This window comes from Hippocampus guttulatus, chromosome 13, assembly GCF_054856545.1.
Source record: "Hippocampus guttulatus isolate MCC_2025c chromosome 13, RoL_Hgut_1.0, whole genome shotgun sequence".
In the NCBI taxonomy this organism is placed as follows: Eukaryota; Metazoa; Chordata; class Actinopteri; order Syngnathiformes; family Syngnathidae; genus Hippocampus; species Hippocampus guttulatus.
In genome coordinates this window covers 8986381-9014177 of record NC_141273.1, presented here as the reverse complement: position 1 = coordinate 9014177, position 27797 = coordinate 8986381, and the positions used below count along the sequence as shown (strand labels likewise).

At 44.9% G+C, this 27797-nt stretch overlaps 2 protein-coding genes across 5 annotated transcripts in view; both read left to right on the top strand.

The window, feature by feature from the left end:
* The window catches only part of esrrb (estrogen-related receptor beta), a 45751-nt gene extending 44362 nt beyond the window's left edge, over positions 1–1389 (top strand). For all 4 annotated transcript variants that reach the window (XM_086127128.1, XM_086127127.1, XM_086127126.1 and 1 more), the window contains one exon: positions 1095–1389. In XM_086127128.1, the coding sequence (XP_085983254.1) occupies positions 1095–1339 (245 nt within the window). In that variant the 3' untranslated portion in view covers positions 1340–1389. The remainder of the gene's footprint in view (positions 1–1094) is intronic.
* The window catches only part of ift43 (intraflagellar transport 43 homolog (Chlamydomonas)), a 294545-nt gene that overhangs the window by 143918 nt on the left and 122830 nt on the right, over positions 1–27797 (top strand). The gene's annotated exons all lie outside the window — the stretch shown is intronic.

The window sequence follows — 27797 nt, the reverse complement described above, 5'->3', positions numbered from 1 at the left end:
TGTTGGTTTGGCCCAGTGCTCAACAGAGACAATCCCTCTCCTCTTTTTCTGGAAATTGTCTGTTCTCGTCGTCAACCTTTCTCTCCACGGCAGGTTTTGGAAAAGGTTGCGTCTGAAAGACACACACGCAAAACTTCTATGGCAAAAAATGTGGGGCCCACTTACATTAACCTTTTCATGCACCCTGTAGCCTGATAACATGATAAACTGTCCTCTGTAGTAACCGCTGTCCCTGAAAGGGTTCAAATTTGAAGTCAAGTAGAAGGCCACAAAACATCAGCATGCGGGCCACAAATGGCCCCGGGCCGCAAGTTTTGAGCCTCCTTCTCGAAATACATTGACATTTATTTAATACACACCGTTAACATATTAAAACACACTTTTTAAGTATTACGTTCTCACACTCTCACTTAACACAATCCTCGAGTGATGATGCCAAGTGTGTTTCCTTCTAGCTGTTTGTTTGTCACGACCAGTTGACTACTTTGAATTTGGGCTTGGCTTATGTGGAGGAGCATTGTAGAGTAATCTTGAAAAGACTAGTAGGCAAGTACACATTCAAATCTGCATTTTTGAATTATGTACAAGAAATACGTTTTTTCCTTTGTTACATAAAAAGTAAGTAGGCAGGAAAATTAATTGTGTCACATTCATCACAGACTTGCTTATGGCGCCCAATTCTCTAATGGAGCCCCCATTTTATCTCCTAATAATTGTCTGTCTTTCCCAAACGGGGTTTTTTAATGTGCGCTATCAGCCAACGATTCATGCCATTGTTACTGCGGGATAACATTGATTTTCAGTGTGGGCGGTCAAAGGCCGTTTTAATAAGCTGCGCAGCACTGCAAAGAGGAGAAGGAAATAAATAAAACAAAGCACACGTTGTTGTTTTTTTTTTATGATCCATTCTTTGTCCTGTCTGTGGTTGAAATATACTGATAACGTGTTCCCTACCTCACCTCACTGCTCTGTTAGCACTTCATATCAATCATGAGGTTTAATTTTCAAAAATCCACCTCCCTCCCGTTGATATCGGCGTGTTCAAGTGAACAGCACATTTCTTACTCTTCTTCAATCTTGTTCCCTCTGAATAGACTCCATGCACATAGAGGATATGGAGGCGGTCCAGAAGCTGCAGGACGCTCTGCACGAGGCCCTGCAGGACTACGAGAGCAGCCAGCACCCGGAGGACCCGCGGCGGGCGGGAAAACTGCTCATGACCCTGCCCTTGCTGCGGCAGACGGCCACCAAGGCCGTGCAGCACTTTTATAGCATCAAGGTGCAGGGCAAGGTGCCCATGCACAAACTGTTCCTGGAGATGCTGGAGGCCAAGGTCTGATTCTTGGAGCTGCTTTAGTGCTGTACCGTGAGACTTTTTGGAAGCAAGATTTAGAGGGTGCTCGCAAGGGGGAGGGGAGGCGGGGGGAGGGGGGGAGACCTCAGCTTGGCGAGGCAGCACTCAGACTGACCTCACTCCTTCTGCAACACTTGGACACCGTGTTAAAAAACAAAACAAAGAAAAAACAGAAACAAACTTGGGTATTAATATAAATATAAGAATGATGAAGATTAATGTAAAATATATATACAAAGTACTGTGTACAGTAACAAGTTCTTTTGTTAATTGTTGATGGTAATGCTCCCAGGTCTCCCTCAGCATCTTCAGAATAAGTCGATGCCAGTAACAAGAAAAGTCTTTCGTTCATTGAATTTATTCTGAAGACGACAGAGGTGTGAACAACGCCAACACTTTCGACAGTGTGTTTCTGTCTGGGACATGTATATGTTTATTACTGGAAGACTGGGTGTACAGTTTAAAGTCTGTTGATATTGGTGGCCATTTTCTCTCGTCCCCCCCAAACCCCCTGTATGCAGGGAGGGGAGGGGAAAAAAAAAAAGAGCTGCTTAAATGTGAACTGTTAACTGCTCAAACGTCCTCGGACATACAGTACGGTACCTCTCGAGAGCAGTGTGATCTGATCCGTCTCGCAGTGGAAGGCTTGTTTAACCAAACTTGCAATAGGCAGTTACACTAGTCGGTAGTCTTCTTCTGTAGTTCAGCAATAAATGACGGTGTGGGAATGTCAGGCTCAACCTTCATCTTTCATGCGCTACGTTTAATGCTGCTGTTGCCACAAGGCCGTGCCTGCTTGCTCGCTCAGTTCCATCGCACGTATATACACACACACACACACACAATGTTTCTCTTCTCTCTTGTACCGTACCTCGCGTAAGCCATCGAGCCCCAAACGTGTCCTTTTTAAGCCTGTGGAAATGGGCCGAGCCAAGCGGAGGTTATAGGTGAAAGCCGAGCATCACTATCAAAGGCTTTCTACGGAGTGGCGCGAGTCCAGGAGATTCCATGTTCAAACAATCAGAGGCCCATATGTCAAAGCGCTCTATTTTGGAACCCTTTAAGCCGGCGTCAGAGTCATCCCATACGCTAGGAGCAAGGTGGCCAGCATCTGCTCTCACCATCTTAGACACCTTCTGTCTTTAAATAGCTGTGTCGGCATTTATATAGCCTGGAGCAGACCAAGGTAAATGGCAGGTGCAGAGGCGCTTCACAACGGGTTTATATTTAACCCTGCGGGAGGTTGTTGTCTGTGTGGCGGCAGGCACGTGGACCACATTTTGACCATCATGTTGACATGCTGGGCAGTGGCGGGGCCAGAAAGTTTTCATTGGGCTGGCCAGGGTGAGACCATGACTAACATAGGGGTGGCAGTAAGTTGATACGTGCACACACACACACACACGCACACACACCAGAATGCCCCACTCTGCTTGCACCTTCCACAACTTACAAGTTGCCAGGTCAACCTTGCCATGCAGCGAATATGGCTGAAAAGTCATTGTTTAGCATACCATAGACAGTCATGTCATAAAAATACACACACGCCAAACTTGCCCCACACACTCATAAATACGAGAATGAAGAGAGCCAACTTAAAGATCACCGTTCAGCTCAGATTGAATTACGAAGTGATTCCTTTGTTCTTTGCCACTTGTTACTTTTTCTCGTGTACCAATTTGCCATCCAACAGCTCATTTGAGTACTCGATTATCACGACGGTCGACACCATTTTGCATCTTGAATCGTGCAAAAACTGCCCGCCAATGGATGGCTCGTTCATTCAAGTCATATCTAAGAAGTACAATGACTTGGAAAAAAATCTTAACAACAAAGTCTTAATTCTTCACATGCACAAAGACAGAATTGATCCAATTGTTCTCCGAACCGCTTATCCTGATAAACTTAACCGAGTAGAAATTGCTTAAGAATTTTCAAACAGAAATAATGAATGACCTGGCAACCTATAAACTATGATAGGTACCGCCATCCGTTTAAACGAACGGTCCATCCAACCACGTGCGAAATGTGATTTCAACCACAGTCAGTCCAGTCAGCTCTGCTCTGCTCCTCCAGAAAGTTGTGTGCTGAAGTGAAATGTCTGGAACTACTGTTCTCGACCACACAACCGCGTGGTACACATGGCCAAAGAGCGCCACCTGTGGCCACCGCGGACGTTCACCACCGACAGTGGCTGGTGCTGAACGACACCATCGCCCGCAGCAGCTTGCTATGCGAGCGGGATGGCCGAGCTATGCAAGAAACAAAGTGTCAGCATGCGCCAGAGGGTAACAGCGAGCCAACAATGTGTCACGACAAGGTGTGATCCCTGCTGGGAGAAAGATCTTAGGCTCCCTTTAACTCCATGTCCATTACATCGTCTGAGAGCTCCACTCCTGTTCGGTCCAGCTCACTTGTGAGACGTTCACGTTTATATTACTGAAGGCTTTTATGTGGTGTGAGAAATGGCGGTGCCGTCACCAAAATATGAAACTTTGACCAAAGTAGTTGAGACCATCACCGTCGTGTTCACGGTAGGAATGCCAGCACCTGCCTAGGTTTGGCAACGCCCTGGGGTCGATCCTATGAAGGCAAACCGCTCTCTCTTTCCAAATAAACCTCCCAGTTCTATTGTGATCTGACACTGGGCTCTAGTTTCGTAGATGGCGGAAATGCTCGCGTATCCTGTTTTTTGTCAATATGGCAGACAGGTTTGCACGAAGCTGGTTGTTCTAGCGTAGAGAAGATATGCCCGGCGGAATGACAATTCGGTGGGAGAAATCCAATCTGAAGTTCCGCCTTCCCAGACTACGTCTTAAATCATCCGCGGTTATCACCAGCTCATTCTGTAGATAATGAGGCGAACCGCTTATGTTGTCACACCGGCCAAGAGCAATGACAATTTTGCCTCCATGCAGGATGTGTGTGCACAACAGTGAAAGGGAATGACAGGGGGTGCTTTGATGGAGTGTTCATGCCCGCGATGGCGCAAATCACCTTTTTTTTCTCTTCTTTTTTTTTTTTTACACCGACTTGCACGCAAATGCAAAAATACCAACACCCGGTCTAACCAGCATCCATCCATGCATATATACGCCCCTCGCCGAGTTTGTGCTTATCACGAAAATAGAGCCCCGTAAGTCCACTTGCTGTTGTGCAATACAATAGGGACCACTTCTGATTGAAACCGTGTTCCAGGCATGCATTTACGTCTGGGAATTCCTAGTCCTGATAAAGTCACATCCAGAAACCCCTTCAAATCAATGACATGTAGCCTGTATATCCGATTAAGAACTATATTTACTTTGCTCCACTCACAAGAAACCTTTGCGCTTGTTGAAATGAAACTGTATTATACAGGAAATCTTTTTCAGGAAAAAAAAAAAACTTTTGTAGCGAATGACAAATAAAAGGTTCCTTTCTTCTTTTTTTTTCCCTGGCCACCTTGTAACGCGGCACTGTTTCACGTCAAAATGTCTTACAGTAAAAACTAAGTGTGTAAATATATCAGCCTTCATTCAGTGCAGTAGGTTGCCGACGTACCATTGAGAATAAAGTATGCAGCGCCGCGCTGACTACTACCTCATGATCACATTGTCAATATTTCTCTGATTCAGCACCCTTTGATCATCTTGACATGTCTGTGACCTAACCTGAGCCATTCATGTTTTTTATCCTCCCTCGGCGCTCCTGCCAAATATATTTGGAACTGTAATTACTGACCGCTCCATTCATTGTTCACTGATCTGTTTGTAAAGGTAACGCATGCTTCACATTGATCACATGACTTTGTCATCACTGGGTGAGACCCCCACCCAGCACTTACCCTCCCTCACCCGTGATGGGGTATGTTTTTTTGTTTGTTTTTTTTTTCCTTTTTTGAACGGTGCGTAATGATTCTCAGTGACGGACTGCAGACGGGCAGGCGACTGACTCCCTGTTCCCTGTTACTGAGTATTTACAGTGTGAAATATATCCATTGCAATGGTGTACAATTGTTAGATCTGGTCATTCATTCGCCAGTATGTGTCCATTCTGATTTTCAATAAGGCAAGGGATCAATGAATTAAATATTCCCTGAAGTGTCATTTGCTTGTATTCTAACTTGATATCTTTAGACAATGCACTGAGTACACATCGCACGAAGAAACGTGACAGCAGTTGTCTCAAAAACTCAAAAGGAGTCAGAAGGAAAAGTAATTTGCCTTTATTCAGTAGGCAGGTGTGGATTAGAAATATTATCTTTGGCAAATGATGTTGCAAAGCATAATACGGAAGGTTCAGGATTGTGTTTGTGCATTTTGAATAACATGCTAAATGAATTCCCGTACAACCAAGATTCAATTGCCGTGCCTGTGTCGAACGTGTTGGGGGAAAAAATTGCTCCTTTTACGGGATACGGAAAAAGAATCAAGTCGGGAGGGGGGGGGGGGGGGGTTATAATCTTAAAAGGCAATGTTTGCATTTTTAACAAGTAAATGTCAAAATACACATTCACATGGATATAACAGAGAACAGAAGCCATAGTTTCTTTCTCTGGAGACATGGCATAATATTTGTCCTTTTTTAGGAACAGACACACACACAGTAGAAGTCTTCATCCTAATGTCGGTGTTGATCAATAAGAAAAGTGCATCATTTTTTCTATTTTCAGGCCTCATACTTTCTACTTTGATGAACTGTGCCACACTTCTTGCTTTGATTGACAGTTATCAACCACTTGAGTGGAGTAGCGTACTATGCATTAGTTCAATGCAAGCGAGAGAATACCTTTTCAAATACAATAATAAGGCCATCTTCAAGATCAACTTCCTGTTCCGTGTCTCTTCCATATATGAGTACACAAGCTTACATTCCAATATAAGATAAGATAAGATATCCTTTATTTGTCCCACACTGGGGAAATTTACAGCCTCCAGCAGCAAGAATGTAGGCAGAAAGAAGAAAGAAGAAAAGAACAAACAAACACCGTTCAATTAAGTGCAATATAAATACAAAATGGATAAATCGCAGTGCTATTTACAGTTGTTTTGCACATCATTTAATTATTATTAATATTATTGTTGCTATTTTTATTCAGCAGCCTGACATCAGTTGGTAGGAACGAGCGTCGGTATCTCTCCTTCTTGCAGCGCGGGTGTAACAGTCTCTGGCTGAAGGAGCTACCTAGTGCTGTCAGGGCGGGCTGGAGAGGGTGGGAGGGACTGTCCATCATAGCTTTTAGCTTAGTTAGCATCCTTCTGTTGCCCACCTCCTCCAGAGTGTCAAGGGAGCAGCCCAGGACAGAACTGACCAGTCGCTCCAGTCTCTTTCTGTCCCGGGCTGAGATGCTGCCTGACCAGCAGACAATGCCATAATGGATGGCCGAGGCCACCACCGAGTTATAGAAAGTCTTAAGGAGCGACCCCTGAACCCCAAAAGACCTTAGTTTCCTGAGTAGGAAGAGTCGGCTCTGTCCTTTCCTAATCAGGGTGTCCGTGTTTGTAGACCAGTCCAGTTTGTTGTTCAGAAGAACACCTAGCTACTTGTAGGAGGTCACCCTCTCTATGTCCATACCCTGGATGTTCATCGGTGCTGGTGAGGACTGTTTCCTGCAGAAATCCACAACCAACTCCTTAGTTTTCCTAGGGTTGATCTGGAGGAGATTCTGCTGGCACCAGTCCACAAAGAAATATTTGTTTCATGAAACATTTTCTGTTGATATTGCTCAGGTGTCTATCGCGATATATATTGATATTGAGTTATTGCCCAGCCTTGGGTCAGAGCAAATCTTGTTACTGTCAACATTGACGAGCAAAACATTCGTTCAATGCAAGCGAGCATCTCCTGTGAGAATCCATCCATCCATATTCCAATGCGCTTATCCTCACCAGGGTCGGGCGGACATACGGGAAGATCATCCCAGGCGTCTTTGTGCAGTCGGTGGGGTACACCCTGAACGGGTTGCCAGCCAATCACAGGGCACACACAGACAAACAACCATTCGGGCTTACAATCACACCTCGTGACAATTTGGAGTGCCCAAGCAACATGCCATGTATGTTTTTGGAATGTGGGAGGAAACCAGAATACCCAGAGAAAACCCACATAGGCACTGGGAGGACATGCAAACTCCACACAGGAAGGCCGAAGCCGGGATGGAGCCTTGCACCTCTGCACCGTGAGGCCGACGTGCTCACCCCTTGGCCATGCTAACCAGTTGACTGCCGTGCTGCCCTCATGTGAGAACGAACGCTTTATTTTATTTACCTTTTTTAAATGATTTGGTTATTTCACTCGACCAACATTCTGAACAGCGCAATGGCACAGATGTTGCCGCTGTATTGCATTTTTTTGTGTGTCGTATTGATGGTTTCTATCATTTGTGACATACTGTGTATAATCTACGTAGTGCATTTCAGGTGTTTTCACCATGATCCAACGGCCGAATGCTCATCCTGTGTAGCCATACTTCTTTGGTGTGTTAATCGAACAAAGAAGGAGAACAAAAAGGAGCCAAGAGCACATCCCTGCAGATCAGACATGGGTGGCAGTAAGTGGCACGAGGCGCTTTTATTGCCTCCACACAATGACCATCAGCCAGTGCAGCAAAGGCATCGCAAATGCATCCGTCACAGGAAACAGGCACACAGACATGTTAGCCGTGATGATGGCGGGGAGGGGAATGGAGGGGCTGTATTATTCCAGCGAGCTGATATTCCAGGGAGTTCAAGTATTCCCTTCTCTATATAATTATATGAGCCAATTTCCCTTTTTGAAATAATGTCTTGCGAGCCTATTAATTGCAATAATCCTCAACATGGACGCATCAGGGTTAGTTTAAGGAGGAGGGCAAAGACAATGGAGGCCCCAAAAAGGTTTTTTTTCTTTCTTGCATACATCATATTGATAGAGTGAGGTGAGGTGAAAGGCTGCGATTATAGGGAGACCATATCATGGAAATCACATTTTAAAAAAAAGCGCACACACTTTCATTCCTCAAATATTTCTTAAAAACTGTTTCCATTCTCAAGCTGTGAAAAAAACAGGTGACCATTACATAATTTACATAATTTTGAGCAAAAGCAAAGCAGACTGAGGCTCACACATTTCTCCACATAAGAGGCGAAGCATGTTTGGATCAAGATAATGACAATGTTTGACACTCCCAATTGAAATTTAGTGTTAAAGTGACACATCAATCAAAAGAGAATGAAACAATCTATTTTTAAACATCAAAATGCTTCACCAAAACACATCATTTCATTGATGGAAAATCAGGTTTATTACTGAAATGTGAAACGAGAAAGGCAAAAGCTAAGAGAAATTGCACTCGATGTTATGCAAATTATAAATCTTTAAACAACTGCTACTACGGAGCAGCAACACATACAAACAAAGGGAACACAATATTCCCAGGCATATAATTCTCTGCTTTGCGGAAATAATGAAAACAGCCAAATGTGGTGCCCACATTTTCCTTCATTTTTCCCATGAAGGAAAAAACAACAAAACGATAGAGGCAGGATGCGTACCATGAACTGCAATATAACCGGGGTTGACTGTATCGATACATTGCTCACAGACACAGTGCAACGAGGCAATCGTTCTCCATCCATCGACAGGTGGCAACACCTCTGGTTGTTCCAGCTACGACTCGAGGCCCCTCATCGAAATGCGACGCCACTCTCCCGGCAATGGCTGCCACGTCGCCTTAAGTGTGTTTCATTATTCCTGAAGCAACACTGATGATGCTGAGGGAAAGGATTACACGTCAGGGTGAGTGATTGGCTTTGAACAGAGCTGCTGCACACACTTTGTATCAAGACCGCGCTCAAATTACACTTAGCTTGAAAACGGAGAGCGCCGAGGCCCAGGAGAGCTGCTGGCACATAAAATGACTGCGGGACACCTTCGCTTTCTCTCTCTCTCTCTCTGTCTCTCTCACACACACACACACAGATACATTTCCTTGATCTGAATTTCATGTGACCACTCCTTACGGCGTCCTCCTTGTTTTGGAGGCGTACATCCTCCTTTATATTCTGCATTTATTGCTCCATTTGTTAAATTGGAGCCCCAGGCATGACAAACTGGTTACTGTTCAATAACCCCACAATCAGAGCTATCAGACATTACGTCACGTCACTGGCAAATGACATCATTTCTGTATTATTTGCGTGCGTTGCGGAAGAACAGCCTTCCCAAGAGAATACAAGAAAAGACACACACACACACACACACCTAGTACATATTTATTGAAATTGGTTTTGTCCCGATTTAGCTAAGAAATGATTCTGTTGTATGAATGACAATATATTGTATTGATACACAGGTAATTGTACTTTCTGACATCCAGTGCAAGAGCATTTAATTCTTCTGCCAGACAGTCATTCTCAGGAGATGACAGGGGAGGCTTCAGGAGTGGCTATTTGCTGATTTAAAGCACCTGTGCCCCCAGGTGAGCAGATTGGCAAATGAAGTGGGCGTGGCTGACTAGCAGAGTGTACGGTGGAGAGCTCAATGCAAAAACAGTGGTATCAATATACCGCAGGGATACTGCAAGGCTCAAGATTTTCTTTTTCTTTGCGGAGCAGTTTTATCTTCAAAGAATTCATTTTTGAGGAGCAACATTCTTTTATTTATTTATTTTTCTTTTTTGCAATTTTTTTTTTGCAGGTTCATCCCAGGGACCTGAAACAAGGGTTGTACTAAACAGTAAAAATATGATTTCTTTAATTCACATGTAGAGCAGCAAACTGCGTTTTCTTGTCTAGGAACATTTTGAGTGCGAAAATTTCAAACACAAATATTTTTTATATATATTTTAAGTATTTCTGAAGGGGTTGTATGGACTATCTAAATTAGGGGGGGGGGTGACTTTACAGTACATCATGCGAATTTGAGGACATTTACTGTGCAGACGAGCTGAAGCCTATGCCAGTACGGTATACAAACAAACAGCTGATTCAAGATCATCTTTGCAGAAGCCTGATGACAATTCTAATCATTTGAATCAACTGTACTGGGGGAGGGAGACATCTAAAACAGGCTGGATGGCTACTTTCGCGCACCGGACTTGGACACCCCTGATTTTGAATTTTCAATGAACTCAAAACTGTTTTTTCAATGTGAGAGGAAGTCGTCGGGAAATAGCTTTTTCAATCTATTTCTGAAATTGTATAGAGACGTTGTGGACACGCTGCAAAATGAATTGCATGATGTGCTTTCCAGGACCTGTTCCGCTGGCACTGCACATGAGCGGTCAATCCCACACCTCTGGCCCCGCCCACTGCTGCCTCCGGCCGATCAATAGGCTGTCAAAGTGCCTCGCAGGCGCAGCGACTGCAGACCGTCTGAGATTTCGCCCTCTCGTTGTCCATCTTCACTGTTTTAAGAGCATTTATCAGGTTACGCGGCGGCTCTCCCCCGGCGCTAATGCACAGCTGAGCAGCTGCCCCGAAACACCTCGTGAGCGGATCTTTGTCTTGCTCCGCTCAGGAACTTCCACCAGACAGACGGTGAACGGTGAGACAATGAATTTCACCAAGTCACACTATCCCACGTAATCCTATCGGTTCACGTCAAGAGACAATCTGGACGCCACGGTTAAAACAAATCAAATGATTCCAGTATTTATAGTAGGGAAACAAAGTGTGCTAGCGGCATTCGGGCCCCCTCGTTTTATAAGAACAATTAAGGCCTCAGGGAGACAAATGCACTATTGGAGGCTGCAAAGACTCTCCAACCTTGTTGAGAAATGACTGCTTTTATGCCAAAAGAGTGCTTGTGCATTAAAGTGTTTGTTTAGAAGCGTCTGGCTAATAAACAATAACACGCACACACACCCAACAGTAAACTGCACGTGAAGGGTTTTGTTTCCGCCGTGAGGATTTATTTGCTGCTCGGTATCTTTATCTGTAGGATGAGGCTGTGAAGGAGCAGAAATATTTCCAACTATCTCCAGACAGTATCTACCTCCAACCATAGAGAACGCCGTAGTGGGAAGTGGATATAGTTGTGTGTAAGTATGTGTGTGTTTTGAGGAGGGGGGTCTTCTCTCACTGTTTTATTGCCTCTGCCATGTATTTACACGTTCTTATGGGCTTTTCCAATTTAAACACTGCTTTGGAAATAATGAAGGGAGATAAGGAACACTGATAAGCGTGGAGACGTCCATCAAATGCAGGGGGGGAAAAAAGCCACACAGGCTCATTGCGGCGTTATTACCGAGGACTGAGACGGCACTTTGAACTCCATTATTAGGCTATTGCTTCATCTGAGTGTGCAGATATCTGATATTTGGGGACATTGATGCCTGGGGTTTTTATGACTGTCTCAAGTGCAGTTGTACTCACGAGTACTTCCGATCAGATTAGAGAACAAGGTGGCTTTTATTGGTGTTTTTCAACTCCATTTTTGCAACACGCTCGACATCTTTGCGAGAAATTTGTTGAGAAAGTTTGGGTGGCTGGAATCCTTATTTAGGTCAGTTGACATAATCGGTCAAATACACAGAAATGCAATTACTGTTTAAAATATTGGTCGTGACTTAAAATGGTTGCTTTGTATGTCTAGAGAGTATTTCTTATGGATGTGACCTTGATTCAAAAGCAGTGAGTTTCTTTTAAAAATAAGGATAGGAATTCAAATTTCGAACAGTAGTACGTATGTATGTATACCGATTTCAACATTGAAAAGTATGTGAACCCTGTGGAATTATTCATAAAACGTGATCTGAACTTCGTTGAAGTCACAAGGGTGGAATAAAGAATGTGAACTTCAAGACTAGTGACAATCACGAGTCAATGGTCAACCAACTGAGTCCAATCAACGTGACGAGAGTGGCGGAAATGGTTCAAGATGCCCTGCCCTAAAACCACACACCAGTTATTATTATTATGAACATTTTTTATTGTTGTTGTTGTAATTTTCAAGAAAGATATCATGATATGATCCATGTCTGGCGCAATAGAGTATACCATCAATAGAATGGCTTCAGCAAATGAAAATAGGTCCTCTGGAGGGGACCAGTCAGAGTCCTGATCTCAATCGGGGTGGAATGAGTTGCACAAGAATGATTTGCACCAGACATCCCAAGAATATTGCTGAATTTGAAAGACTTTTGTAAAAAGAAATGGTCCGAATTTTTTTTCCTGATCATTGTGCTGGTCTGAACTGCAACTACGGGTAACGTTTGGTTGAGGTTATTGCTCCCAAAGGAGGCTGAAACAGCGATTAATTCCAATGGTTCACATACTTTTTGCACTCTTGCGTTCAGTAAAAACATGCAAACGAATATTTGTTTCCGTGGATTTAGTTAAACCCTTTCACGCGCCCCCTAACCTTATAACACTGTCCACTGCAGTAACCGCTGTCCCTGAAAGGGTTAAGAAAACTGCGTGTCCAGCATTGTTTTCAGTTCCCAAAAAATCAAATTTTAAAAAAATAATAATAATACAAAGCACTTTTTAAAATCACCATTTTTGTTGTCTACCAGATTCATGACTCGGATACCTTCATGCCGGGGATTTTATCGGGGCCCAAAGGTGCTGGGAGGAAATGATCCGGCTCAACTCCAGAGGGAAGCCACAGATGGGCTTGACCTTTTGCGGCGTGTCAAGCAAAGGTTAGAAATCTCCACTGGCCTTAAAACAAATGCACTTGTTCGCCATAATGGAGGAGGCCCCTGCCTCTCGCGGTTAAGACCAGCCGCTTCGGTCCCGGGAGAATTTCCTCTCGAGGAATTCTCTCTGCGTGCGCGCAAACACGTACACACACACACACACACACACACACACACACACATGTGTAAAATTAGGTTAGGTGTTTATTATTTTTGAAAGCTTTTTTTTTAATCATCACGCTTCATGATGAAATGTGGCTTGTTATTATGCTAGTAAGTGTTTTATGATGTTGATATTTATATGTGTGTGTGTGTGTATCGTGTGTGTGTATGTAGGTATAACTTCGGTATCTGATCAGGCACCAAAAACTGCATGAGGGACATCACACATTATCCTTTTCCCAGATATACAGCACAAGTCTCATAAATATTTGCAGGACGCTCTGTCGGGTCGGGTGCCTACAGACATATTGTGCATCACATAACACATACACACGTGCGCCCGCCCTGCTCATAATTTACACTTTGAAATTCACATCCACCTGATTTTGTATTTAAAATACGCCTCGTAAAGTGTGATTTATGGAAACGGACAGATCGCATGTGATTCCTGAATGAAATTTCATATCGATCAAATGCTTTAGTGTCCCTTCACTCTCCTGTGCGAGGCGAGAGCCTTGACCATGCAGGTAATTTACAGTGTTATGAGATGAGTGCAAAACATGCTGTAAATAAATAAGAGCCTCCCCATTTCATTTTAGGACAGGGGGAGGTTAGAGACTCCCACAGTGCCCCCCCCCCCCCTCCACACACACACACACACACACACACTGCCTCTCCTGCACATCGCTGCCCTTTTGAAAGTGCGGCATCCCTTGGCTGGGCGCATGTGTATATCATCCAGAGGAGGCGAGCACAAATGGGGCAGCAAGCGACACTATGCAGTCCATTTGCTAATTTCAATATGGTGTCCGTCTGTGTGGCTTTGGCCTTGGGCACAGGCGCAGCCCCACGCCAAGCCCCCCCCCCCACCCCCCGCCCCACTCTCGTCGTTCAACGCTCCCCCATTGGCAAGCCTGCGTGGTGTCCCTTTGACCTTGCTCTCAATCACAAACACACATGCACTCCTATCGACTACACGAGAAAGCATACGCAACTGTATCTGTCCGCGGTGTTAGGGTGCAGCGGGAAATTCAGTCAGTCGCAGCCATTTAATTCACGTCTTGCCACATTTATTGGAATTCTTCATGTTAAAGTGTCACTACCGTTATATGGACAGGCATCAGAAAGAGTTTTTGCCGTTTCCTCAGCGTGAGCTGAGCGAGATGAACAGCGTCAATGATTCCGAACAGAATGGATCCTCTGACTGCAGAGGATCCATTCTGTTTGGAATCCCACTAAGTGCGCCCCGTGTGTGCGTGTGGCTCCGCGGTTTGTTTACTAGGCTCCGGCAACAACGATATACACTGCAAATGTCACTTTGAATTGTCCTGATTTGCTCAATAACGCCCCACGCTCATGTGGCAATGATCATTCCCCAGCTGCACGTTGCAATCGCAAATCGAGTGTGCTTTCTCATTAATATTGCTCCTTTCTTTTCACACGTCCGTCCGCGTGTAACGCTCCTTTCGAGAAGCATCGACCATCACAGGAAAAAGCGACCTCATTCCAATAAGGACCTAAACACAAGCAGAGGAACTGACCTACATATATATTTTTCGTTCCTAAGTATTGATTCCCTTCATTTCATACCATTTCTCTTGGCTGCACTGTTTTTACATGTTGGGGTTTTTTTTGTACTCAGATTTCAGCCTCTATGTGTTGCCATGTAAATCAAATCTGCTCAGGACCTTCAGAATCAGGAGTGCTGTCTGATATCACTTGAAATTTTGTGTATTTGCAATGGGATCGTGTCTTGAACCAATCAGACTTCAGATTGTTCCACACAGGGCCAGGAAGCTGGTTCTCGAAGGTGTCAGCATTTTTCCATTCTCTCATTGGTCGGTGAGTGCAACCCAAGTTTGAAGAACAAATTACCCAAACATTAATTAATCATAATTTCTGGTGAGTATATTTACTTGAAATCTTTTTATCATGACATGAGATAAATACTGATTCTGAATCGTTTCCAGTGATGGTAGGACTCTGCCAAGGCTGCCCTTTGTCACCGATTCTGTTCATAACCTTTATGGACAGAATTTCTAGGCGCAGCCGAAGCGTTGAGGGGGTCCGTTTTGGTGGCCTCAGTATTGCATCTCTGCTTTTTGCAAATGATGTGGTACTGTTGGCTCCTTCAAGCAGGGCTCTCCAACTCTCACTGGAGCGTTTCGCAGCCGAGTGTGAAGCGGTTGGGATGAAAATCAGCACCTCCAAATCTGAAACCATGGTCCTCAGTCGGAAAAGGGTGGAGTGCCCCCTCCGGGTCGGGGAGGAGATCTTGCCCCAAGTGGAGGAGTTTAAGTATCTTGGGGTCTTGTTCACGAGTGAGGGCAGGAGGGAGCGAGAGATCGACAGGCGGATCGGTGCAGCGTCTGCTGTGATGCGGACGTTGTATCGGTCTGTCGTGGTAAAGAAGGAGCTGAGCCAAAGGGCGAAGCTCTCAATTTACCGGTCGATCTACGTTCCAACCCTCATCTATGGTTACGAGCTATGGGTCATGACCGAAAGAACGAGATCCCGGATACAAGCGGCCGAAATAAGTTTTCTCCGCAAGGTGTCCGGGCTCTCCCTTAGAGATAGGGTGTGAAGCTCGGTCATCCGGGAGAGGCTCAGAGTCGAGCCGCTTCTCCTCCACATCGAGAGGAGCCAGATGAGGTGGCTTGGGCATCTGATTCGGATGCCTCCTGAACACCTCCCTGGTGAAGTGTTCCGGGCATGTCCCACCGGGAGGAGACCCCGAGGAAGACCCAGGACACGCTGGAGAGACTATGTCACCCAGCTGGCCTGGGAACGCCTCAGGATCCCCCGGGGAGAGCTGGAAGAAGTAGCAAGGGAGAGGAAAGTCTGGGCTTCCCTGCTAAACCTGTTGCCCCCACGACCCGGCCCCGGATAAGCGGTAGAAGATGGATGGATGGATGGATGATTCTGAACTGCTCTGAATGATGATGTTCGATTGTGTTTTTGCACCTCAATGAATAACTGCAACCGAGTCGTGTTGTTACGTCACCAAGCTCGACTCAAGGCCCAAAAACCAAATGCTCAGCTGCCACCGCTTTATTCCCTTGTCATTGTTTTGACCTGACGAAGCTGCTCACCAATTGTGCGGCTGTTTCTTTTTTTTTCTTATTTTTTTACTGGCCCATGAATTGTGATTAAAACATCTCCTATGAAACGTTTTACAGTTGTTGCACATTTTGCCTCTTTCCACCGCCATGCCTCTCACCCTCTGCCCATTCTCTTGCAAGTATGTGTGTGTGTGTGTGTGTGTGTGTGTGTGTGTGTGTGTGTGTGTGTGTGTGTGTGTGTGTGTGTGTGTGTGTGTGTTGTGGAGGTGTTGGAGCAGTAGCGGAGGGAATAACTCACAATCCTCCGTGCATTATTGTAATTAGATTTCCCAGGATAGCTCAATTAAGTCATCCTGCTCCGGGGACTTGCCCGTTTGCGGTTCTCTCTCAGAGCGTCTGATAAGTACAAGCAGAAAACACAAATGGACATTAAGATTTAAGAAGTTCAAGGGTGTGAGACCTTCAAGGCGCAATGATTGTTTCTCTAACTGCGTTTTTCCTCTCTGCGGAAAGCAGAGAGGAAAAGAGAGATAACCCTCAAGGCAGATGCTGAGAAATGACGCTTTGTAAAGTAATGTACTGTAATGTAAAGTATATTATAATGAGAAGAGCTCCACCTACGGACCGCCTTTTAAACTGCAGCTCCACATAAAACCAGATCACACCCGAGTCAGAGTGAAGGGTTCTGCCCCTCTGGAGGCAGGGGCGTCAGCATCTTGTTCAAGGGCACCACGGCAGCAGGCTGAAAGCAGACTAGTAGCTCTTTCTTTTTTTTGTCCAGAGCGTTAGCCTTCTGTTCCAAAACGCTGCCCTTAACTTCCATTTCCGGTTCTATGGTTATCATCACACATTTTTCGCTTTGCCGCAGGTGTCAACGTCAAGGCCTGGGCACCATTTCATTTCATGTGACTTACTAACGCAATGAAATCATGCCGATGAGACTTCCCCATTTCAAGCCCCAAAATGCTTTCTCCTGAACATCATATTCATTTTATTCAACAGATGTTGTGCTGTTGGAGATGCAGTATGTGAGGTTGTTGACAGGGTGGACATTTATGCTGGGGTTCGCATTTAATGGGTACTTGGTGGACCGGCACTTGAATCAGTTGGCAAACTGACTTTGTCATGTTCGTTAAATATATTTTGCAATTCTATTTCTTTTTTTTAGATCCGTTGATCTTTCACGATGACATAAAGGATGTATACGTACACACAGTAATTTGATGTGAATTACAAAGCATACATGAAAGTATTCTCTCTCCTTTGCCAAAAGACAGAATACCGTTCGTAATGTCTGGTATGTGAGTAAACATTTCGGCACTTCTAATGCGACCTCCGAGTTTCATTTTTGGACTACATTTCCATTACGATTAAAACTGACTGAGATCCTGATAAGGACACCAAAGGTGCTTTTTAATCACACTGACCCAATTTATGTGATTCTTGTCCAGGTTTCCTGCTAAACCCCGTACCAAAAATGCTAATTGTATTCATTTTTAATGAGAGTATTCATATTTTGTTACGAACCTTTTCCCTAGCTATTCGTCAATTTGTTGTGTGCATGTGACAATATGAGGCGATGTGCTTTCAGTCAAAAGCTCTCCAAGAGAAATCCTCAGTATAATGTAGCCCACGATAGAAATGAGCTTATTTCCATCGCAGACAAAAACACACTTGGACGCTCGGTCTCTTGAGAAATGGTTTGAACTCCGCGTTTTGTTGGACCTTTTGAGACTTATTTTATATTCCGAAAGCGGTCTGCCTTTTGGGCACTGGCTTGCACTCACGTTAGCGATGTAGCCAGCGTGATGGACACTGAGCATTAGCTAAGAGGCTGAAGTAAAGGGTCTGTCCCGAGCGCCGTGCGATTATTTATTTGTCTGAATAGCAACCGGCGTGAATATGTTTGGAGGAATTGCACGTCATGTGTGGTGACAAAAGGAGATTCAGCACTTTTGATGATATGTGGTTACATTACAGCTCTCAAGGCTGGCGCTGAGTTGAAATGCGCCAGTAACATTTCCTTTTATTTATATCCGTAGACCTTGGCTGAAATAAATGAGTTGAGACAAGCGTGAGGCCCCGACGTTACGAACAATTTCTTCCCGATGTCGGGAAACGACATTCAACTCTTTCACTGCCGGTGGCTGACAGGCCGACGCGGCCGTGCGGCGGGAGGCCTCTTAAAAAAGATTCAATGTCGGCATCAATGTGAAAGTCATTGTGTCATTATCTTAAATCTTAACAATGCGGCCGGGATGAGAGTGCGAGAGCCGAGCATATCTGTCAGGGCGCTGCAGGTGATGTTTTATTCTCTGTGTACAGTGAGCCTGAGATTAGCGCTCCCAACCGACGAAGTGGCTGCCTTTGCCACAATTTACTGCCACTTTTAATATTCTGTCATAGTTAAATTTTTTACCGCTCACTTTTATGGCCGTATCCTTATGTCCCGTGCTTATGAACTTTTCTATGCAAATCACTCACTTGAATCAAAAATAGACGTGGGCGATCAAGCAACTGAGACATTTTGAAAATGGGCTCCCATCTTTAATGCTCTGTACTTTCGCACGGCTTCTTTCTGTGTGGTCTGCCGGATGGATGCGGACAGCTGTCCTGGCAAAATAACCAAAGAAACGCTCTCAGAGATTTGGAATTCAATCTGACGTCAGCTCAAGAAGAAAAGTGGGCTTTGGACACATATTTTCTCATTGCATGTAAGCGGTCAAGTGTTTTCTGTGTGAGAACAAACAAATCCTTTGGCTCAGTGCAACCCCTCCGCCCCAGGCTGTCTAGTGCTGCACATGCAGTCACGGGGGACGGCTTTCTGCGAGCTGCGCATTTGTGCACGCTTCACCTCGCCGTATTTTCACAGACTTCTTGTTTATACTTCCTCTGAAGCTTGACAGGCCGGTGGCGAGAGGCGAAGAGGATGAGTTGGAGATTTACGACGGCGCGGAGCTGCCTCTCTCTTTGAGGACAATGTTTATGAATGCATTTAAATGTTGTCCTCCGACTTTGTCTGCCGCTGCCGTCTGGAGCGTCCCGCGTCACAAAGACGAGCAAAGGGAGCCGTGCTTTTTAATCTGCTGCGTGGGTCACATAGCCAGCCAAGCGGCTGGGTGGGGGGGGCTGACCAGAGGCATTTTGGACTGGACCATTGTCCTGGTGCCATGGTGACTGAGGGCAATCAATATTACATTAGTATGATCGTACTATATGGATACAACCACCGCGGTGACCCCCTCTTCCTCCAATGGGCTTTTAATGAGAGTTATTTGATTGGGAAAGGCGCACCGAAGGAAGGGTGGGGGGGGCGGATTGACGCCTGATGTGCAGGAGCCTTCTAAAGTGTCCATGAATGGCCTTAATGAGGGCGCCAAATGGAGAAATAAAGAGGCAATGGGTACACTTTTCACATTAGTTTGACATACCGTCGCTGCCCCCAAAAGCCTTTGAGCGGGCATTGGTGGAGGTCGCGACCACGCTTGGGGTACTACTCCTCCTCCTTGGACCACTATTTGAAGGGATTGACCTTGAGAGGAAGGAGGCAGCAAAGAAGGGAGGGGAAATTGGGTATTGAGGTGAAATGTGCTTCCCACTGGATCTTTAACCTCCAGGGATGTAATGAAATTGTTCTTCTCTGTGTGGTGTTGAAACAAACAAACAAACAAAAATCACACAATAAGGATGCAAAATCGTACCTGGTGGACTTTGTCACGCCAGTTCCAGGCCTCATTTCATTCCATTCATTTGGAGCACACGCAGCACTATTGGATCTCATACAGACACGCAAACAAACCCCCAAGGCTCCCTTCATTGCCCTGACCCTGATCTGTGTTGGACAAGTTCAACATCTTCCTCTTCCTCAAGTCCCAGTCAATAGGCGTCAATATGTTGGATTGGCCGCTCGACAGCGGCTCCAAGGAGAGTCGATGAGAGGCTGATAAGCGGCAAAAGGCTGATTTGTTTTCATAATGACGGCTTAAATGAGAGCGGGGCGGCCCGCTCGTTGACCCGACATCACCTTAAACAACGGGCGTTTATCAATAATGGGACAGACACAAACTCGTGAGTGACACTTGGCGGCCTCGGAGCCACGGTTGGCTCGCAGTTGCACAAGATGAAACTTCAATCGTGCATCCGTTTTGTGGAAAAAAATGGTGTGTTGAATTTATTCAATTGTATCATGTCGAACGGTTGCATGAATTAAAATCATCTGAATCTAGATACATTTTTTAAGTCGACTGTACATTCACATGAAAATATCTCTGTATCCAAATTATTTTAGTTCATGCAACCACTTGACATGATAAAATTGAGTACATCCATCCATCCCTTTTTTGAACCGCTTTATCCTTACAAGGGTGGCGGGGCGTGCTGGAGCCTATTTTTTAGTATTTTGGCAGCAGCTCTCAGAATTTGACACAATAACTGAAGTCTAAGTTTGAGGAGTTTGGTTTTTCTCGCCAAGGAAATGAATTGCACTCTTTCAGGATTTTTTTTTCCAATGCTTGCATTGTGATGTGGATGATTTATTCCATTTGTACATTTTCTCAGGTGGTTGTGAAAAGTACAGCGATCCTAATTTAGTTGCTGTGGGTCTCAACAAAGAGCAAATCAGCCATCTTCCATTCAAGATGCTGCTACACACGCAAGTGTGCAACCGCACACGGGTGAGTAGTGAATATTGTTTCGTCTCCAAAGGCATTGGTTGTGTGCCTCTGCGTGTGTTGTGTCTGCATGCAGCAGCCAATCATTTTCTTCAGAACCCCCCCCCCCCCCAAAAAAAAAGCCACACAAAAAATACACTGTTAACATTTTTTGACTAAGTCAACTTTTCCAGATTCATTTTTTCTGTTGATTCTGAACCCAAATGAATCATCATTTTGAAATACAATCAAATTTCAAAATGATATGATATAATACAAGAATGTAATCTATAATATAGTAACATGTTTAATAATCGTCATCCTTTGTGTGTGTCTCTGTCTAAGTCCTTACGTGTCATTTCTGTAGTTTTAGTGTGTGCTTCACGTCGACTTCTTTTATTTGTGCTACTGTGTTTTTTCACGTGCTCTTTTTGTTCGTAAACCTTTATGTACTTAACTCTTATATTGAGCCTGCTTTGGGGTTGGAAAGCAGGCTCAATTCAGTATGACGGATCGTAACACTTTTTTTTCTGTTCAATGAATGGAAAGGCATCACCCCCTCAAAGTCACTTCACATTTCCTCATTGTCATTGTTACCTAATTGACTCCTGCTCACAATGTTAATTTTACTATATGGAGATGTATACGTGTGAATGACCGGAGTATAAAACGTGATATATTGACACACGTGGCGGACGAGGATAAGAGTGGACTTTTCATTGCATCATTTCCCCCTGTTAACATAAAGATTGTTGCTCCATGTCTTTGACCACTTTATAGTATGAAAGCAAACAATAGCCTTTTACTAGAGAGCCCTCCTCCCTCCCCTATGACAGGCTTTTATGGCATGACAGTTGCACTATACCTCCGCAATTACTTTTCAATTAGCACGCCGAACATTTCCAACACTGCGGCGCAATTATTTTATAGCTCGGTGTCTTAGCCCATTAATGGCGCTACCAACAGGACGGGAAGTGATAAACCATCTGGCCGTGGTCCCAAAGAGATAGAGCACACTTAATGGAGTGAAAAAGTAAAAGCAATTAATGTCACATTAATATAATGATAATAATGCCTGCACGTACAGCTCCGGCAGGCAGAGCAAGGCCCTGGCACACGCTGTTAAACTGGAGAGAGGCTGCCTAGACGCCACACGCACAGGCGGGCACTGTGGAGGATTCACTGCTCTTCCGGCACACTTGAGCCAAGTGCTTGCAATTAGTTCGTTGTCGTCATGTATCGAGTGTGTGTCTAGAATCACTTTTAAAGTAGGAAGTGAATGTAAATATGCTTCTAATCTTGATTTACAAGAATGCATGACATTACCAAAGCCAATCAGCTTTGAATACAATATTCCAACAGGATAATACAGTGGTAGCTCTGTTTACGAACGCCTCTTCATACAAAAATTTTAAGTTACGAAATGCCTCAACAGGAAAGTATTGCCTCTTGTTACGAAATAAATTTCAAGATGCGAAAGGGAAAAATACAGTATGGGCTCCTAATCGCAGCATTGGCTAAAACCGAGCATCTTCCTGGCATCCCATTGGCTAAGAGGGCCCTCTACCGGAATGTGTCTGTGTGTGTAGATAAAAAATAGATATGTATTATAATGTTATAATCTAATTGTAACATGTATTTTGTGCATATTTTGATGCATTTTTATGCTTTGGGAAACATTTATGTCTGAATTTTGGGGGGCCTTGGAATGGATTAGGGCATTTACATGGAAAACGTGTCTCTACGTCCAAAATTTTCTAGTTAAGAAATTTCTCCCAGAGCCAATTAATTTCCTAAGAAGAGGTACCACTGAATATATGATTGTATTTTTTTTTTACGTTTTTTGTCATATTTTGTGTTGGCTCCTTGGGTGAGAGGAATCACACAGCCACCCTCTGAAGAAACTTAATAAAGTTCCGTGCCCACTAAAGTGTGCCATTCGATGGTCATCCTTTTAAGGCATTGGATTCCAGGAATGGTGTTCTTTTGTCAAGTAACACCTGCAACACTCTCTCAAAATGCTGATTCATTAGCTTGACACTGGAAGATACAATTATGCCCTGGTGATAAAATCTGAGCCTTTTTTGGAGCCTGATGATGCTGCACACTCATTTGGCCCATCGCTTTGCTTTATGAGGGCCGCGTTTGCTGAATTAGTGACATTTGGTTCCCTTTTCAAACGCCAACTGAAATTTTTCACAAGGGTTAATCCATCTAGAGATTGTGAAAATGGGTGTCATGTGACCTAATGCCAAATACGAAATTTTTCCTGCTTGTTTGCTATTTCAACCCTTTCAGGGACAGAGGTTACTACAGTGGACAGTTTATCATGCTATCGGGTTACAGGTTACCATTATTGGTGCATGAAAGGGTTAAGGTCGTAACTTATTCCTGCCCTGACCACTGTGAAATACGGCGTACACATACTGATAATGAGCCCTAAGTAGAGCATTTGGGGATATTATGTGAGTGGCGTGCTTGAGGGTTCTCTGGTGTACAACGTTTTTTTCTTGTTGTGTGGTATCTCGAACATTTTAAGAATTGGTCAAGCTTTTTAAAAATGTTCTGCGCCTATAAGTCACTTTAGATGCTTTTCTGTTGAAATTGCGCAAAGATAAACTCCATTTAGTCAGAGATTTAGCTGTCGGAATTGGTTGCCAGCGATTGTACATTTTAATGGGTCGTGTTATTTTACAGAGCCAATTATTGTTTTCTGACAGTCAGCGATAGATTATACATTATTTTGCTTTTAGTCAGCGAGTCTCGTCGTCAGCATTGCGGCCCTGGCATGCAAAAGACAGAAGCACTTGAAAGGCGGCGCATTCTGAAGGGAGATGAGGCCCAAGAACTGGCAAATGCTCTTTTAGCATTGCAACTACATCCCACATTTCAACAAATTGAAGACTCCTACTGTGAATTGTTTAATTTGTTCCGTGTACGAATAAGTGTGCACGGGCGTGTGCGTGCTGGTGCCTGTCTTAGGAGTAGCACCCCCCCCCCCCCCCTCCTATCTCTCCTGACCCCTCTGTGTTCTCGCCGCCCTGCTCTGTTTGTGTTAATTCCTCTACATCTCCAGGGTGGCTTACATTAGAATATCTTAACCACTGGGCTGCATTAGCATAGCGTGATGGATGCCGCTGAATCTCCATGCCAGATAATGTCCACATTTTGCATTTTAAACTAAGCTACGCAATGGACGTGCTATCCATTTTCACGAGGGAAAATGAGGTCCTGGCGGGAGAGCGCTTGGCACTCTGTCATCCCCATGCCAAACTCCTTGCCTGCGTTTTGTGACACCTCTGCGGCACCATACAGAGACAGGTTGAGGGTCATTGCCTAGCACTGGTCAGCTGTGATGTCACATAAACACTGAGCAAACGTGGGTGTCAGCTCGCGCCTGCTTGTTTGTTCAAAGCTCTCCAAAGTTGCCGATGGAGTGCTTGTTTGGCCTCCTCCTGCAATATTCATGCGTTTCACAACGTCCACCTGTCCGCGCCGCTCCGCGCAGTACACACCGCGCTCCTCACCGAGTTACGTTCAAGCGAAGCGTGATAAATCATGCATAATTTCCATTTTAATCCGTACCGTTGAGCAGATGACTCGTGTGCAGCAGGCGCTGCCGCGACCGCGGGTTGATTTCCGTCGCACGGCTGACACAGTCGTCAGCAGTTGATCAATAGGAATAAATCAGGGGGGGGAGCTTTTATGTGACACAGCATAGTTGTACATTTATAAGCCTCTTTATGAGATGGCATCTTCACACTTGAGCTCGTGTCAGACACTGACACACGCGCACAACAGGTGCACAGGAGATCCAATGTAACGGCTGTATCTAAATATCTTTCTCATAATCAAAAATAATAACACTACTACTATTAATAAGAATAATAATATTTTGTTGTTTATATGTGGGGCGGTCCGGGTAGTCGACTGGCTAGCACGTCGGCCTCACAGTGCAGAGGTGAAGGTTTCGGTTCCGTCTCCGGCCTTCCTTTATGGAATTTGCATGTTCTCGTGCCTGCATGGGTTTTCTCCAGTTTCCTCCCACATTCCAAAAACATGCACGGCAGCGTATCCTATTCTGCCAACATCTGGTTTCAAAGTGCATACCGATGCCATAGCAATGCAGGTTTTATGAAGCCGTGCAGATTTTGTTTGAGTACATGATCATTACCCATATCAGGTGAATGATACACACAAAGATAAGTCGTCTGCTTGTTTTCTCTTCACACAAGCATGAAAGGCATGGCTGTGAAGCCGAGTCATTCTGTAACGTTCTGCTAATTAGCTTTGAGGAATTATGCTTCTTTTATGTGGCAATATAAGCTCGGCGTCCCCCCCTCCCTCCACCCCACTTATTCCCATATAGGATCTTGCTGCGCTTCATTGATCATGATTGCATACAAAGGCCTGCCTTTTCTGTTTATTTTCAAATTAAATATTAGCTCTAAGCACTTTTTTTTCTGTCGGGAGGGTGGGAGTAATTACACCGTTACACCTCCCCACCAATTGACCGCTCCAGAATGTGATCAAGTGAGACTTTAATTAGATGCTTGGACATTAGTGTGTGTGTGTGTGTGTGTGTGTGTGTGTGTGTGTGTGTGTGTGTGTGTGTGTGTGTGTGTGTGTGTGTGTGTGTGTGTGTGTGTGTGTGTGTGTGTGTTTCAGGTTTGGAAAAGCAGGCAGGATGCTTTCAACAGCAGGCACATTGACTGAGCTCCAATTACATCCGCCTTTAAGTAGCAAATTGATTGGGGAAGGGGAGGCTGCCTTTACGAGCTAAGTGTTTCTGAATAGAGCTGCGGCACGTACCTCCGCTTCTGTCCTTTCTGCCGCCCCATAAAGACAGCACCCGTAGAATGGAGTGTCGAGTGTGAAAAGCAGGAGGGATAATGTAACGACAGGCGTGTGGACCGGGTGTATTGTGGCAAAGACGGGATGTCTCAACAGAGAGTGGCGGTAAGGGTTAGGGGGTGCTTGGTGTAGGTGCGCGGCAAGGAATGCCACTGTGTTCTCCTTCTATTTGTCCACAGATGATGGATAGCAACAGTGGGGAGAACAAAAGCGTGCATTTCTCATGCTGTCACCACCAAGAAAAAGCGACATAACGGGATGTGGGCACAATGCGCAGTGCAGCACTTCAGAGAGATGCCAGGCCATCATGCCACATCCGCGTCTAGTCAAAGACTCCATCCATCACCTTGGAGCGACCCCTTAGCCCCTGACTTCCCAGTCCAACTCATCAGGGATGTCATGTGATTATTTTATGGCCATTGTTGTTGTTATTCCTCTTGGAAGTTGGTATGCACTCGGGTATTGAAATCGGAAATTTTATTTCTTTTAGAACATGCTAATGGGGGCATTCGTGGAAATTCATAGTGAATTTTCCAAACACCCTACAACTGACTGGCATTCAGTCCAAGGTGGACCCCGGGATAGGCTCCAGCTCACTTGTGACCCTGAAAAAAATGTTTGTACAGTGAACCCCCATTATTCGTGGCAGATACGGACAGAGCCCTGCCATGAATAGAGAAAAATTGCCATGAATGTACGCCCCTTCTTTTTATCTGTCTATAAATGCCACAAGATGGTGGCAAACATATGCCTCAATGAATCAACACAAATAACTTCAAATTGTTTCCCGAGACCCCAAAATGCCACCCTTTCTCCTGAGCACAAAAACAGCAAATAGGTAAGCTTTTCAGCATATAAGGGGGCGTAAGGGGCCCCCGTAAAAACACCTTCTAGAAAATGGATGGATGGATTCATGAGAGCATTGATATACTGGACTTTGTTACATTGTGGAGGCAACATGCCCACCACCGCCTAAAGGGCACATTTATATGGTATCCCGATATTATTATGATATGCTGAAATACCACTGTTCGATCCCTCAGTGAATTTTTGTCTGAAGATTCTTTATTTGTGGATGGGTGTTTGCAGTTGGCCTCATGCTCTCTGTTGGCTGTAGTCTACAATGAGGAGTGCAGTGCTTGCAGGAGTTGCGGCCGTGTCAAGAGGTAAAAGATCAGCTCTATCTAACAGAGAAAGGGCTGTGCCCCTGTCAGGAACAGCGACGGGAAGCCTCCTAGAAAACAAGACACACGGGGGAAGGACAGTGTTTCCTGTCTGGGCCCTGAATAGCTGGACAGCATGTTTGTGTCATGTTCATGATGAGAATATTGTGGTTTGGTGACGTGGATGTGAAAATGTGTGGTTGGATGAGGGGTGGGGGTGCATTCTTCAAATTAAAAGTTGTCGCCTATTAGTCTGTGTTTGGTAGCTGAGCACGCGCCCATGCCTAGCAGGGCTGCTAATAGGAAAAGATGTGTGGAAGTGTATGATTTATGGTTGCACGCAGGCAGGGGTGGAATAATTTGGTGCAGAACGGGTACTTACTGAACGGCAACATCTCGGCTACTTATCCGTACTTTCTGGTGATAAATTAGCTCATGCTTAAAGTAGCCGTGGACCCATTTTTCATTTTGATTACTACACTTGATATCTCTTTCTTTTTTACTCTCTCTTTGTCAGCCGTGGTTCTTGGCATTTCTGTGTATGGTTTGGTGCATGGTGCTTGCGTGTGTTCAGTCCAGCGAGTGGTCTGTCACTCCTCAGTGACTGGACACTGTCGCACCTTCCTCCGCTGCGTGTCAAAACACAGCAACTATGCTAATAGCGAAAGAGACCCAGCATGGCCGCAGTGATACGGCTCTTCTCGTTGACCGTGAGCTGTCCTGCTGCCAAATGCGTGGCGGGCTCCTGTCAATCAGTGGACGACCCTTGCTGAGACCTTCCCCTGCTCACACAAGGTTCTCATTGATCCCCCATCAGCCCTCTGACAGGCAGCGACCTCAGTGGGGAAAATAAGCAGGTGAAATATTAAGTTATAAGTCCACTTCCAATCAATGAACAGCCCCAGAAGCAACATTGGGATGGGACCCGGTCCCCATGACAGAGGCCCG